This window comes from Apodemus sylvaticus, chromosome 23, assembly GCF_947179515.1.
Source record: "Apodemus sylvaticus chromosome 23, mApoSyl1.1, whole genome shotgun sequence".
Classification (NCBI taxonomy): domain Eukaryota; kingdom Metazoa; phylum Chordata; class Mammalia; order Rodentia; family Muridae; genus Apodemus; species Apodemus sylvaticus.
The window spans coordinates 13,445,980-13,460,577 of NC_067494.1; the positions used below are offsets into that span (position 1 = coordinate 13,445,980).

Here is a 14,598-nt window from a genome sequence, read left to right on the forward strand (position 1 = left end):
CCTCTGAGCCATTCCTCCTGTCCCAAGGTGCCTGGTCCTTAAGGTGGCAGGCTGTTCTCTTGTTGTGTATAGTGTTGCTGGATTGCACCTACAGTCTCACACCGGGCTAAGCAAGTGCTCTGTGATAGCACTTAAGTATCTAGGTCATCTGAACATGAACTAGGTTGAGAAGCCCTGACGTGTTCATGCTAAAGGCCTTCCTAGTACAAACCTTCCGTGAACATTAATCCACAATGGACAACCTTCTTATGTGTCTGAGATGCATGGTGTTAAGAAAAGCCTATGTTGGAGCGATGGCTCAGTGGTTAAGAACACTGTCTGCTCTTCCAAAGGTCCCGAGTTCAAATCCCAGCAACCACATGGTGGCTTACAACCATCCATAATGAGATCTGACTCCCTGTTCTGGAGTGTCTGAAGCCAGCTACAGTGTACTTACATATAACAATAAATAAATCTTAAAAAAAAAAAAAAAAAGAAAAGAAAAGCCTATGTGGCCTGGGCACATAGTGTGTGTTTTAAAGGCTCAGAGACAATGGGAACCTACTGTTATAAAGGCTCCTAGACAAGGAGAGAGAACCAGAGTGGGGGAGGGTGGCAGAGAAACAGAGACAGACAGACACTGGTGGGAAAGACTGAAGGAAAATGATATGAAGAGTTGATTGAAAATGGGTAGCTTGATCCTGCATACATACAATGTAAAAGAAGCACTTGAACTATTGGAATTAATGAGATGACCTGTATCTTAATGCAGAGGGGACCGGCATTCTTCAAAATTTCTGCAAAGGATTCAGATTAATGTTCTGTCCTCAGAGGTGAGGTGTTTTAAAGATCAACCCTGTTGCTGTCATGTGAGAAAAGTTTCAAGAGAATATTTTATATATTCAGATGCAATGTGATACACTGTACTTTTAGTTTCACACAGAAATAGAGGCCATTTGTATTTTATTGAAGACCTTTTCTATGGGTCAAATCACGACACTCGGATCCCTCTGCCCTGTTTCCACCCTATGGAATATACATTCCCGTGTGTATAGGAAATTAACTTTATTTATCCACCTAGGAGCTTCGGACCTCAACCTGTTTACATAGGAAGGCTCATTCATAAAAATATATTATTTGGCTCAAAAAAACTTCCCCAGATGTGAGAACCACATCAAGGAGACAGGAAACTTAATGGCGTCCTCTTGCAAACCGTTTGAGATATGGACGGTGGTGTCTTACTTTTTCAAGGTAACTTGGGGTCATGGGGAAATACATGGAGTCTAAAATATTCACCACGCTCTTGTGCCCCGCCGCTGTCCCCAGGGACCATTCTGGATCCCAGCAGTCCTTTGATTGCCTGAACAGAGACACATTCTATTGGATGTCATAGATGAAAACAAAGACAAAAACACAAACTCTAACCCATTCAGCACATCTGCACAAAGTAAGAATCCTCTGGACCTTGTCAAAGTAGCATACCAGCAATCTTTTTACTTTTATGCAAACATGACACAATGGATAGCTTTAGAACAAGCTAACATCACTGTGATACAGCATGTGCAACTGGTACCGTTCAGTAGTACACAAACCCCTCCGACAAACACACCTTAGGCCAGGAACTTAAGTTACAAAATACAGCCAATACGACAACCAGTACAGAGTAGGAACCATTACTCTCAGTTTCTGCACACTTTAAAAAAAAAGAAAAACAACTTTATACAACAACTGAAATTGTGCATTTCTGCTCAGACGCTCGGCACACCACACACACAGAGAACCCTAAAAAGCCGTGGTCACATTTTGGTTTTGTTCCAGTGCTATGGCGGTTTCTCACAAAACGTTCTGTCTTTTCTGTGATAAACACTGGGTTGACACGAGATAGCTGCTGACTTAAAAAAAAACAAAAACAAAAACAAAAACAAAAACAAAAAGCCTCTCCGTCAAAATGTGTAGCAATCCCCTACGTTACAACTTTAATCAGGATTATTCTGAAGGCCTTTACGAAGAGTCCGTAGGAATTTTGTAGAAATAGAAGTTAGGAAATTTCGGTGCGTTTTGTCCATTTCTTTCTTTCTTTTTTTCCTTTCTCTTTTTGACGCGAGTAAACAAATACTGGATTTAAAGTGCGGCTTCTTCCTCTCCCTTTGACTCCCCCTCCACAGGGAGAGCAGTCCTAGATCACGGTTCAGAATCTCCGATCAAGGTCACCCTGGAGGCCGTCAGGCGCATTTGTCCCGAAAGTCGATGATGGCCTTCCACAGCGTGCACAGCATCCCTCCCCTGCTCAAAGACAGAAGAACAAGCTGAAGAACGCTCTCATTCAGAAATGCCCTTGAGACAGAAAAAGGACCTTTTAGCGTTGGGCTCCTTGGGTGAGAACGTGAAGATCTGGGTTTATCGGGCTCTCTGTGATCGTGTGCACAGTACAGGCCCACCACTCCTTATTCCTTTCCTTTTCATTACTCAAAGTATCAAGGACAAAACATCATTTTACATTTCGAGCATTTTTGAAATGTGATATGTATGTATGTATGTATGTATGTATGTATGTATGTATGTATGCTTTGGTTTTGTTTTTCAAGTCAGGGTTTCTCTGTATAGCTCTGGCTGTCCTAGAACTCGCTCTGTAGACCAGTCTGGCCTCCAGCGCACAGAGATCTGCCTGCCTCTGCCTTCCAAGTGCTGGGATTAACAGCATGTGCCACCACCGCCCAGCAAATGTGTCATCCTAGAGGTAAGTTACCCATCTCCTGGACCAGGAGAGAAAACTGTGACAATAAATTGTACCAGATCATAAAAACCGACCGCTCCAGCTGGTAAGTAAGAACCACATCTACTATTTTATCAGAGGACCACGGGCTACATTAGAGCTCTTCTTCACGGCTGCCTTAAGAGGGTCTGTATGACTTTGGTCTGCAGTCTTACTTAAGAAATCTCTTCCCATTGATTGTCCCATATTTAAACATATGAAATACATTAAGAGTTTCCCCAAATAGCCTTACCCAACTAATGTAGTTTAGTCTGTAAGGGTGGAAAGCCAGACACAGCCCTTCCTGAGCCTGCAGAGCTGGTTAGAGACCCTGCAGGGCAGGAACCCAGAGTTCCTGTTCTAAACTTAGGGCCTTTCCCTCATGACAACCAAACGTTAAGGAGATGAAAGCAATACCTTAGTCTGAGGCACTTCAGATCATCCCGTGTGACGTAGTAGAGGACGTCCACCAGCGTGTAATCCTCAGCCAGGAACTGCAGAGAGCAAAGCATGCGTGTGGTAAGACCCTGGACATGCCGTGAACAAGCAGGATCTGCCCACAAGGCAAAGGTTGCTAATAATTAAGAATGAACCTAAAAGGAAAGTCGTGAAAAAAAAAACCACCCTTCTAGAATTAGCAGAGGAAAAGCTTTCTGATAACATAAGTAGAAAGACACACGTTGGTGTGAGTCCTATTGCTTACAGATTAGAAGTGGCACAGGCTTAATCCCGATTGTCACTGCACACACACAGGCTGCTCGCGGCTAGACCTTGTATTAAACAAGACTAGTGCGCCACAGCTCTGTACCCAAGTAGACAAGATTCTAGGGACGTTACTGCCTATATGTAGACTCTGAACTTACTTTCCATAACCAGTAGCAGAGACCTTCCTGTAATCCCCTGCCAAGTCGGTCCTTGGTGGACACAGAGCATTTAATTTTAAAGCAAATGAAAGGGAAGATGGTTTAGTGGATCATGACTTACTCTCCCCTTGACTGTGATTTAAGCCCAAAAGGATAAATATTTTGGAGAACTTGGTTAGGTATATTGTTTTCCCTTCGAAAGAAAATTATTAAAAAAATTATTTTTACTTAGGCAGCAGTAAATTGTTAAAAGTGTATTTCTAAGGAGGCCCTATGTTTTATATAGTGCATATATTGTGAGAATAAAAGTTTATTTTAGTTATTTAAATCTGTATACATAAATCTGAAGACAGCATTGTATTATTAAGAGGTCCTTCCTAGCAAATGGAAAATACAACATCCTAAAAATAAGAGTTTTGGGGGAACTAAGAAAGGGGATGACATTTGAAATGTAAATAAAGAATATATCTAGTTGGGCAGTAGTGGCGCACACCTTTAATCCCAGCACTATGGGAGGCAGAGGCAGGTGGATTTCTGAGTTCCAGGCCAGCCTGGTCCACAGAGTGAGTTCCAGGACAGCCAGGGCTACACAGAAAAACCCTGTCTCGAAAAAACCAAAAAATAAAAAAATAAATAAATAAAAGAGAATATATCTAATAAAAAGAAAGGAGAGACACGTGCTCAAGAAAAAGAAGAGTTTTTATTTCTAAGTATGGGTAACGATGTGTATTTGCATATGGGTACGTGCGCACAGTGCAAGCATGTCTGGACTCTAGGAGAGGGCATTGGATTCTCTGGAGCTGAGTTCTACATGGTTGTCAGCCACCAGATGTGGGTGTTGGGAACCAAACCCCAGTGTTCTATGAGAGCAGTACACCCTCTCGACTGCAGAGACATCTCTCTAACTCTCAAATAGTACATCTTAATATGTACACATGTGTTATGCATGTGATATTAGGTCAAATGCTCTACACGTTAAGTGTTGGGGGATGAGACAGGAATTCGCTGTAATAGACATAACTCGGTTTGCATAGCCAGGACCTCGGACATAAACTTACCAGCCACATCTGCTTTGGTCAAGTAGCAATTAAAAAGCTACAGCTTAGGAGAGATTAGTGACATTTGCAAAAGAATTAAAATGTTAAGAGGTCACAGCAGAGGAGAGCATTTCCCTCACAGTTCTGTTGGTTCCTTCCTCACCCTTCCTTTCCGGGTCTAAAATCAGAATCTTTAGAAGTCATGGACAACTGCACAGTGTCCACGCCTTCTTTGCCGTGGGGCATCTTCTACCCCATGGAGAAGGAGCTTCCTTTCCTTGTCTGTCCTGTCCTCGTTTACACAGTTGGCCTACCTTATGGCACTTTCTCCTTTAGAGTCATACACTGCCCTCCAGGAGACCCGCACATATGCACATACCCACACACATATGCATATACACCACAGCCCACATATACCATACACAAGCACATACATACCACACACAGACAAGCATACTACACACAGACACATTCAACCACAAACATATACATACCACACACAGACAAGCATACCACACACAGACACATTCAACCACACACAAACATACACACACCACACACAGACAAGCATACCACACAAAGACACACACAGACACGCAACCACACACACACATATGCACATATACCATTCCCCACATACACCATACATAAGCACATACATACCACATACAGACAAGCATGCCACACACAGACATACCCAACCAACCACAGAAACATAGACAGTGCACGTGCGCGCACACAGACACACACACAGACACAGTATGTACATACATCACACACATGCACATACACAGCACATATACACACAGAGACACATGCACACATATACATATCACACACAGACACAGGCACACACACTCAAACACATACAGACACACACACACACACACAGACCCCTGAAAACTCTGTAAGACTTTTTTTTTTAAATCAGGGATATTCATTCGTATGAATTTCCGGAGGGTGGGGCCTGTCTCTGACTAGCTCAGCAGCGCATCTCCTGTGCCAGAGGTGTCAGGCCCCTCATCAGGATGTAGAGAACTGCAACACCACCGGTCCCACAGATAGTCCCTCTTTACCCGACTTATAGTGTCGTCATCAGCTCCGTTCTCCCTCAGCCAGCCAGTAAGTTCAGAATCTTCAGTGCCTATGCCAGAAGAGTTCAGGTGGCACACGGGAAACCCGGGGATAGCTACAACCAAAAGCGGGGAGAATCATTAGCTTCACAGACGTAATGTGGAACCCTCAGAATCCTTGATAATTTCTTGCTCATTTTAAATTAATAAAAAAAAAACCCAGATTGGCTGTATAAATGAGAATATAAATAAAACTCAGGCTAGCTACTCTATTAGTAAATGGGAAGCCCGAAGTAACACTGTCATGAAACACAATGTATATGGTCATATAATTAATTAATTAATCAATTAATTAATTAATTAATTTGGTTTTTCGAGACAGGGTTTCTCTGTGTAGCCCTGGCTGTCCTGGAACTCACTCTGTAGACCACGCTGGCCTCGAACTCAGAAATTCGCCTGCCTCTGCCTCCCAAGTACTGGGATTAAAGGTGTGTGCCACCACCGACCGGCCATGTAATTTCTTAAAATTAACTTTGCGTGCACTAATTATGCCTTGTATCTGTCCCGCAACCAAAAGAAATAGTTAGCGGAGTACTATACCGTTATAATCTCTTTTTTGACTATTTGTAATAATACCAAAGAGCCGAATAGCTGAACAAGGAACTGAAGCTACAACTTCCCCATAGCGAGGCAAGAAGACGCAGCTCTAAGTTCTCATAAACCTATCTCTCCCAGGTGTCAAGCTACGGCCCTTTCCTCCTGTAAGCCTGTCCTGCGTAAGCCTCTAAATTCGAAGGGAGAAAAGGTGGATTATGCTAAAGACAAACACAGATGAACCAACGTAGCACTGTTGGATTCTGGCATTCTCGTGGTGGTGAAATCTTCTTCTGTTTGTTTTTGTTTTCCCCTGAGACAGGGTTTCCCTGTGCAGCCATGGCTATCCAACTCAGGGATCCACCTGCCTCTGCCTGCCGAGTGCTGGGCTTAAAAGTTTTGCCCCCGCCTCCCTCACTGAGAAATCTTTAAAAGGACCTCAAGAGTGGAGAGTCTTGTTTACTTCAATAAGGCACTATCTCTGAAACCGTCACCGTGAGCATGTGGTTTCGCTGTGCTTATAGAAGACGACCAGTTACTGAAGTTAAAAGGGGGTCTTTAAACCGGACTCCTGGCTGGGGAGGGAGGGGCTGCTGCCTGCTGCCTTCCCGGCCTTCCCGGCCTTCCTTCCGCAGCTTGAGCAGGCTGCCTGAACAGGGGAACTTTGGAATCTGCCGCTGCTTACCTATGGGTTGGGACTTAAGCTTCAGATGCTTGATTTCTTGGTCCTTTTCTTGAATCGCTTGATGAAGGAGTGCTTGCAACTCTTTCTCTTTCCGAACCAGCTCTTCAAGTAATCTGTGGGAGAGACTCTGGTTGGTTGATGGGATACCAGCAAGTACTGGGATTTTATAAAACTACAAGAGAGCACCAGTGGCTCTGGTCTGAAGTCAGGGAGTGCATGTCTAATGAGCTCTCAGTAGACAGGATGTGGCAGATCTGTGGAGACTCGCAATCATTTTTCTTAGGAAAGTTTGAGGGATAACCGAGGTGAGGCTACCTTTTATACCTGGCTCAGTAAATGTTAATGGTTATTGTTGCAATTGTAGTCATTACGGCTGTTTCCTTTTTCCCTTCTTGCGGGGTGGGTTAGGTTCGAGAGGCATTTAAAAGGACAGCCCTGTTCCTGGTTCGTGGTTTCCTAAGGTGGATCTGGTGTGCTCCCAGATGCAAAGATAAATTCTGATATTCTAACAAGATTTTTGCCCACGGAAAGCAACCAAGAACCAACCAGTGACCAGCTCACACTGTCCGGCAGGTTTCTGTGAGGAAACAGCTCAGCGTATGGAAGCAGCATACGGAAGCTGGGGTTTGAGTTCTTTAGAAAACTGCCTGAGTGATTCCGAGTCACAATTCTGCAAGCTTAAAATATATGATCACTGGGGCTGGAGAGTTGGCTGAGCAGTTAAGAGCACAACGTTATTCTTGCAGAGGACCCAGGTTCGATTCCCAACACCTGCATGGCAGCCCACAGCTATCCATAACTCTAGTTCGGAGGAATCGAATACCCTCTCCTGACCTCTGAGGGCACCAGGCACACACACGGTACACAGGTATACACGTGACCGAAACACTCATACACATTAAGCAAATTAAAAAAAAAACATAATTATTAACAAGACCTTTAAGACAAATGATTAAATAGCTCGTAGCTCTCAGCAAGCTAGCTCTGTTTCACTTTATGACCACTGACAGATTTACTTCAGGACCACGCATAGCCAAATGTTTGTTTCTGTTGCCAGGCTGAGCAGGCAGCATGGCGTAACTGAGAGCTAAGCCTGGGCCTTCGGGCTGGCTCGGCCTCATTTCCTGTGCTCGTTTGAGACACGTTTCCCAATGCCCCTGAGAGACAGCCTTCCGGTTCATTAAAATGAAATGGAAAACTCCTAGGAAGGATTACTGTGGGAATTCCACGAGATAGCATATATAAGATACTATGCCCAAGTAGGGGCTCCTAGCTTGAGCCCCAAGATCTCCCTGAGGTCCTCGCGAAGGAGATGCACCACCGTCGAAGTGGCTGCGACCTGGGACGAGCGTGACGTACTGTAAGGGAGAGAGGTGGCTGAAGACCTTGGGCAAGCAAAGGTCCCCATGGAGAAAATACTGCGCAGTTAGATGGTTAAACAGCAGGGGCTGGAAGCGAGGGGCTGGAGGGAGACGTTGTATCAACTCCAGTGTGCCCCAGAATGGGAAGCAGGCACTCCATAGGTTTTCAATGGGTGATTTTTCGTCTGGAATGCTTTGGTCTACCCTGCTGATTTACAGACCTATAGGAAAGTGACGGCATATCACTATAGCCCTCTCAAGGACACGGGCATTTCCTGGAACTTCTTTCAGCTGCACAGTCCCCTTTTGAACCTAACTCTGGCAGCACAGGTGTGCAAGGCCACCTCAACTGTCCCACAGCTTTAAGACCACTCGACCCGCGCAGTTAGCCCACAGGCTCAGTGTCACCACACGCTAGGTAGGAGGGAAATGACATGTAAGGATGCCATCTCTTCCTTTCTGTTTCGGAACAGAGTGACATGCCTTCTACCTCAGGCACACACACACACAGAGCCTTGAGGTGGCCTGGTGGGCAGAGCCAGGTACAGCTGACTTCATCAGCAATTCTAATAATTATAAGCTTAAGATTTTACGCATGTGTGTGTGTGTGTGTGTATGTGTGTGTGAACTCAATGTGTGTCTTTCTCAGTTGCTCTACATCTTATCTTTTGTGTCAGGGTCTCACTGAACTTGGAGCTTACAGATCTAACTCGATTGGCTGGGCACCAAGTCCCAAGCATCCTCCCCAGTGCTGGGACTACAGACCTGTGACGCCACGTCTAGCTGTTATGTGGCTGCTGGGGACTGAACTCATGTTTGCACAGCAAGCCATCTCTTCAGTCACTAAGCTTAAGGTTCTTAACCCCAGAGTTGCACCCTTTCCTAAAATACACACATGCACGTATGTGCACACATGTACGCTCATGCACACACATGCGTGCACGCACACACACATGCATACATTTTGTGTGTGTAGCGGAGGGGGCAGAGCTTGAAATCAGGGTCTTGTATATGTTAGACAGTGTCCTGTCACTGAGCTATACTACCATAATGACATTTAACTGCAGATAAGTTTAGGTAGCAGCCTATAATCTCTGTACTTGGGAAGTTGAGGCAGGAATATCAGGAGTTCTAGGGCACCCTCAGCTACATACTGAGTTCAAGGCTAGCCTGGACTACATGAGATGAATAAAAGGATTGAAAAAAAATTAAATTTTAAGAAATAATATTTAATTGAAAGTATAAAAGGACTAAGGTAGACATTATCAGTCCCGGCTTTATGCTCTTGGTGCTTTTAATAAACCGTCCACCCTTCTTCAGACTATTTGTAAAGAAAACATTGACTCTCTCCTCACTTTTCTGCTGGTTAGGGGAATCTAGGGGAAAAAAATCTAAAAAGGAAGGAGGAAAGCAGTGGCCCTTAGACTTCCCAGAGTCAACTGAGAGCACGTAGAGAAAACACAAACGTATGTGGATTGTTACAAAAAGGTGGCTATGTCTGTGGGTAGTACAGACATATGGCAAATCCCTCTCTGTAGGAATAGATTTTGAAAAGCAAGACTTCCGGTTGAGCAAGAGGACCTCAGAGAAGACCTGTGATCACGGGAAGGAAACAGTTGGGAGGAGAGCCACTCGCGCTTCTGAGTTTAGACAGAGAGCTACCCAGGTGCCCAGGTGGGCGGGCTGAGGGACAGACAGGCAGACAGAGCAGCTCTTTGGTTAACTTGGTAGCTTTCCTGCAGAACCATTCTGACCAGAAACTGTGGTGGGTGGGGTCAGAGAACACAGTAATTCCAGAAGCTTCCCCCGCCCCCAAGACTGGAGCAGGGGCTCCAAAATCAGGATTTCATGGCCGCGTGAGGCAAAGCACCTGAGTAGGTAGCCGCTACAAGGAAGGGTTAGAAGAGGCACGAGGCGGAGCTGTGTGTCAGAGGACAAGGCCAGGTATGGCTTATCAGAGCTACTGCCACCATGTTCTAAAACTTCTCCCCATGAAAAATCACCAGAGATAAGTTAGTGAAGTTTAACTTTTAAAACCTTAAACTTTCAATAAGAGATAAGTCACCTTTGCCACCAGCGGTGGACAACTATATCTTCACGACTAAGGTCTCTAAATATTTGAACACTTTTATTGATTCTCTAAAATGTTTTCATTGTAGGCCTAGAGCCATAAAGTCAGTTTCCCACATGGTGACAGGGACCGGCACAGGAAGCTGTAAATCACAAGTACTCAGACTTTGAACTGTGCCACCAACTGTGAAGAACAGGAAGCACTCGATGCTCATTCGATAACGTGATCGAGGAGGCTCTGTGGTATCCAATTCTTGGTGACAAACCCGATATATCATGACACAGTCACAAGTGTACCAGGAACCTTCAAGCGCCTGAGCGTAGTGTCTGGTTCTGTCCCTTTGAGTACCACGGCTTTTCTTAAAAGAACTAGATATTCCTCCAGGTGTAGTGGCACACGCCTGTAATCCCAGCACTTGGGAGGCAGAGGCAGGCGGATTTCTGAGTTCGAGGCCAGCCTGGTCTACAGAGTGAGTTCCAGGACAGCCAGGACCACATAGAGAAACCCTGTCTCCCAAAAAAAAAACAAAACAAAACAAAACAAAAAAAAAACAACAACAACAACAAAAAAACCCCAAAACCCAAAAACCAAGAAAAAAAAAAAACCGAGATATTCCCAAGTCATAGGCGAACTCTGTTCTCTCTCGCTCCATCTACTGCCTGAGTCTGTTTCGAAGAGGGCCCATCAGGTCACAACTCAGTTATTCTGTAAATCCCAGTGCACTTGGGGCAAAGCAGCAGATAAATGCTTGACCCACCAGAGGCAGGGAGCACCATTTGATGAGAGGCTACAATCAATCGTTGTTGATTTAGAGACAAGCCGTTAACTTTCTGTGCTGGGATGAAAGAACATCATATGTGGGTCAGAATTTTGTTTGTTTGTTTTTTGTTTTTGTTTGTTTGGTTTTGGTTTTTCGAGACAGGGTTTCTCTGTGTTGCCCTGGCTGACCTAGAACTCACTTTGTAGACCAGGCTGGCCTCAAACTCAGAAATCTGCCTGCCTCTGCCTCCCAGAGTGCTGGGATTAAGGCATGCGCCACCACTGCCCGGCTGTTTGTTTTTATATACAAGGTTCTTCGGTGTCCTTGGTGTCCTGGAATTCACTCTTTAGTCCAGGGTGGCTTTAAACTCATGGAGATCCACCTGCCTCTGCCTCTGCCTCCCGAGTGCTGGGATTAAAGACATACACCACCACACCCAGCCCGTGGGTCAGACTTGTAAAGTAGACTCCAATCATTCACTTTTATAGAAATAAGAAAAACGAAACCAACCCACACCGTCACATTACCTATTAGTTTCGATCTTCATCCTTCCGAGCTGCACGTTTAGTGACCGCTGTGCGTTCTGGGAATCGTGGGACACGGTGGAGCTGAGGGTGCTCACCCCCGAGGTAGCCACAGCATCCTCCATGACGGCCTGAGGCCTGCGCGCTGCTGGATTTGACGGCGACTCCTCGTGTTCCTCTTCAACATCCAGGTCTTCCGGATCAGCCGTGTCGCTTTCTGACGCGAGGCTAAAGTGCGGCCTCAACTCTGTGTGGCAAAAAAAAAAAAAAAAAAAAAAAAAAAAAAAAAAACATTTATTATTAATGAATAAGTCTGGCTGTCTATTCAGCTCCATGCTTTCGGATGCATCAGCCCCCGTGCAACCTGCCCAAGCTGCTCTTTGAAGGGAGGGCGAATTTCTGTGCGCTTGTTCCAATGTGTTCTTCTGGTGGGAACAGCAAGCACTCACAGGGCTCTAAATACCATCCTCAGAGCAAGAAGTCCATTATCAGTGCCCTTTAGCACCCCAAGGCCGCCCTGGCTCCTGTGCTCAGCATTTCTGTGCCTGGTCACCATCGAGAAGCAAGGAGAGATGCTCAGCGTTTCCTGGGGATCTCCAGGACAGCCTGGGGACAGAGCTCCTCAGGGGCTCGCTCCACGGCACGCTGTTCCATGACATCAGCTTGGCACAGGGAGACTGAACACTTGGGTTTTTGTTTGTTTGTTTGTTTGTTTGTTTGTTTTTTGGATTTGTTTTTTTTTTTTTTTCCGAGACAGGGTTTCTCTGTACAGCCCTGGCTGTCCTGGAACTCACTCTGTAGACCAGGCTGGCCTCAAACTCAGAAATCCGTCTGCCTCTGCCTCCCAGAGTGCTGGGATTACAGGCATGCGCCACCACTGCCCGGCGACTGAACACTTCTTAAACTGTTATTTTGAAACAAGTTTACAGTAGCAGAGAAGTTGTGTAGCACAGAGAGCAAACCTACTAGAAGCTCGCCCTAACCTTAACATCCTATGTGACTTCAGAACTACTGTCTCTTTCTCCTCCTCCTCCCTGTCCTCCTTCTCTTCCCCCTCTTCCTCCTTCTCCTCCTCTTCCTCCTCCTCCCCCTCTTCTTCTTTCTCTCTTTCTCTGTCTCTCTTTCACTCTCTCTCTCCCTCTCCTCCCACCCATCTCTCTTTCATTTTTAAGAACAGGATCTTTATGGTCCCCACCATCCTGCCCCACAGGCCCGGATGACAGACCCGCACGCACAACAGCACACCTTGACACAGTGGCAGTGTTCCTGCTGAATCTGTCTCTTTGCTGACTGACGGTTCTCTCACTGCAGCGAGGCGCCAGTTCTCCTGGTCTCTTCCGATCTGTGACTACTACCCCGGGCTAACTCTCATGACCTTTGCCTCCCCCGCCCCATTTGTCTTAGTTCTCCTCAGGGAGGGTCTCTGTAGCCCAGGTTGGCCTTGAACCCATGAGCCTCCTGCCTTAGCCTCCCAGAAGCATCCCACTCTTAAGGAGAGCTGTTCAGATATTTTATACCATGCCCCTTACTTTAAGAACTCTTGATAAACTCTCATCATCAAATAGAGACTGCATTTCAAAGAATTATCAGACATGATTCTGCACCTTTCCTGTGCCCATGACAGCAAGAGGTGCGTGGCGCAAGGGCCTTATTACGACCGATGCTTCCCTTGGTTGAGGGAGTATCCAGGTCCCCCTGTCCCCTGCCCTGCCAGAGTTACTGTCTTTCCCTTTGTAGTTAGTAAATACCTTGCAAGGAGAGACTTGGGAGCCATTCACTATCCTATCTCGTCACTGCTTCGGCTACTAATGTTAGCGGTCCTTGCCTGCCATCAGTATGGCTGCCGGTGCCTGTGAGGTGGTGGCTCTTCTCTGTCCTGCACTCCCTCGACAGTTGGCAGACAGAACTTTATTGTAGCTAAGGGCTGACTCTACTTATTCCATCGTTGATCTCACCCCCGACACACGGGTAATTCATCCTGTCAGGCTTGCTACAGTTTGGGTCTGGGGTTTCCCCAGAGGGGAAAGGCTCAACCCGTAGTGTGGCATCCCTGGAAGGTTGTGGGACCCGTAGGAGCTGGGGTCACTGTGAGGCATGTGTCACTGACTTGAGGAACCTGGTCTCTTGCTTCCCGGCTATGAGCTAAGAGGCTTAGCTCTACCAAGTACCTGGACAGTTTATTCAGGAGTCAAAACTTTCAGAGGCTTAGCTAGGACCTGTCCCCACAAGCCCACAGCCCAATCGCGGCCAACATAAACCGTCTCTCTTACAAACTGATCATCTTAAGAATTTGTACGGTGACAGAGGAATGACCAGCACAGACCTATAACCCAATACCATTTCTGCTTCATTTCCTTTTGCTGTTTAAATGGTGGTAGCATGGACTCGATGGGATTTCAAGTTGGACCCAGCGTCCTTGCAGTGACCCCTGTGCTGCTCAGAGTCACCGCAAGATATCTCCATCCCACTTTATATTTATCCTACCTCAGGCCTGAAACCAACCACTTCAGCAGGAGCCCAGATTCTACCTGTCAGAGGACAGTGTCTAGAAACTACAATCTAAGTCCAGACACACTTAGGAATCTACAGGTAGTAAAGATACTGGGGCCACACCAGCAAACCAAACAAGGTATTCTTAGAACAGAGAGGGAATTCCACAATTTCAAAGGATTCCCGCTACTTAAAAATTGTGATGTTCTAAGATATTTCCTATTGATTCTTTTAGCTTTCTATGTCTTATGTTTAAGATGCAGGCATACAACCTAACAGCAGTACCTGTACCTACTAACTCACGCATGTGTGTCTCTCTCTACAGACGGACCTGTCTGGGAACATCTCCACTACATACTAGCTGGGCACTACATACTTTCTGCTGAAAAGTTCTGGGGCTAGAGAGATG

The 14,598-nt window shown here is 45.9% G+C and overlaps 1 protein-coding gene across 1 annotated transcript in view; it reads right to left on the reverse strand.

The window, feature by feature from the left end:
• Nucleotides 1-1,440: 1,440 nt before the first annotated feature.
• Map3k5 (mitogen-activated protein kinase kinase kinase 5) overlaps nt 1,441-14,598 on the reverse strand; it is a 208,393-nt gene continuing 195,235 nt past the window's right edge. The window contains exons 26-30 of the mRNA XM_052170035.1: nt 11,703-11,946; nt 6,984-7,096; nt 5,708-5,820; nt 3,149-3,225; nt 1,441-2,262 (exon numbers count right to left, since the gene is read on the reverse strand). Coding sequence (XP_052025995.1) covers nt 2,202-2,262; nt 3,149-3,225; nt 5,708-5,820; nt 6,984-7,096; nt 11,703-11,946 — 608 coding nt within the window. The 3' untranslated portion in view covers nt 1,441-2,201. The remainder of the gene's footprint in view (nt 2,263-3,148; nt 3,226-5,707; nt 5,821-6,983; nt 7,097-11,702; nt 11,947-14,598) is intronic.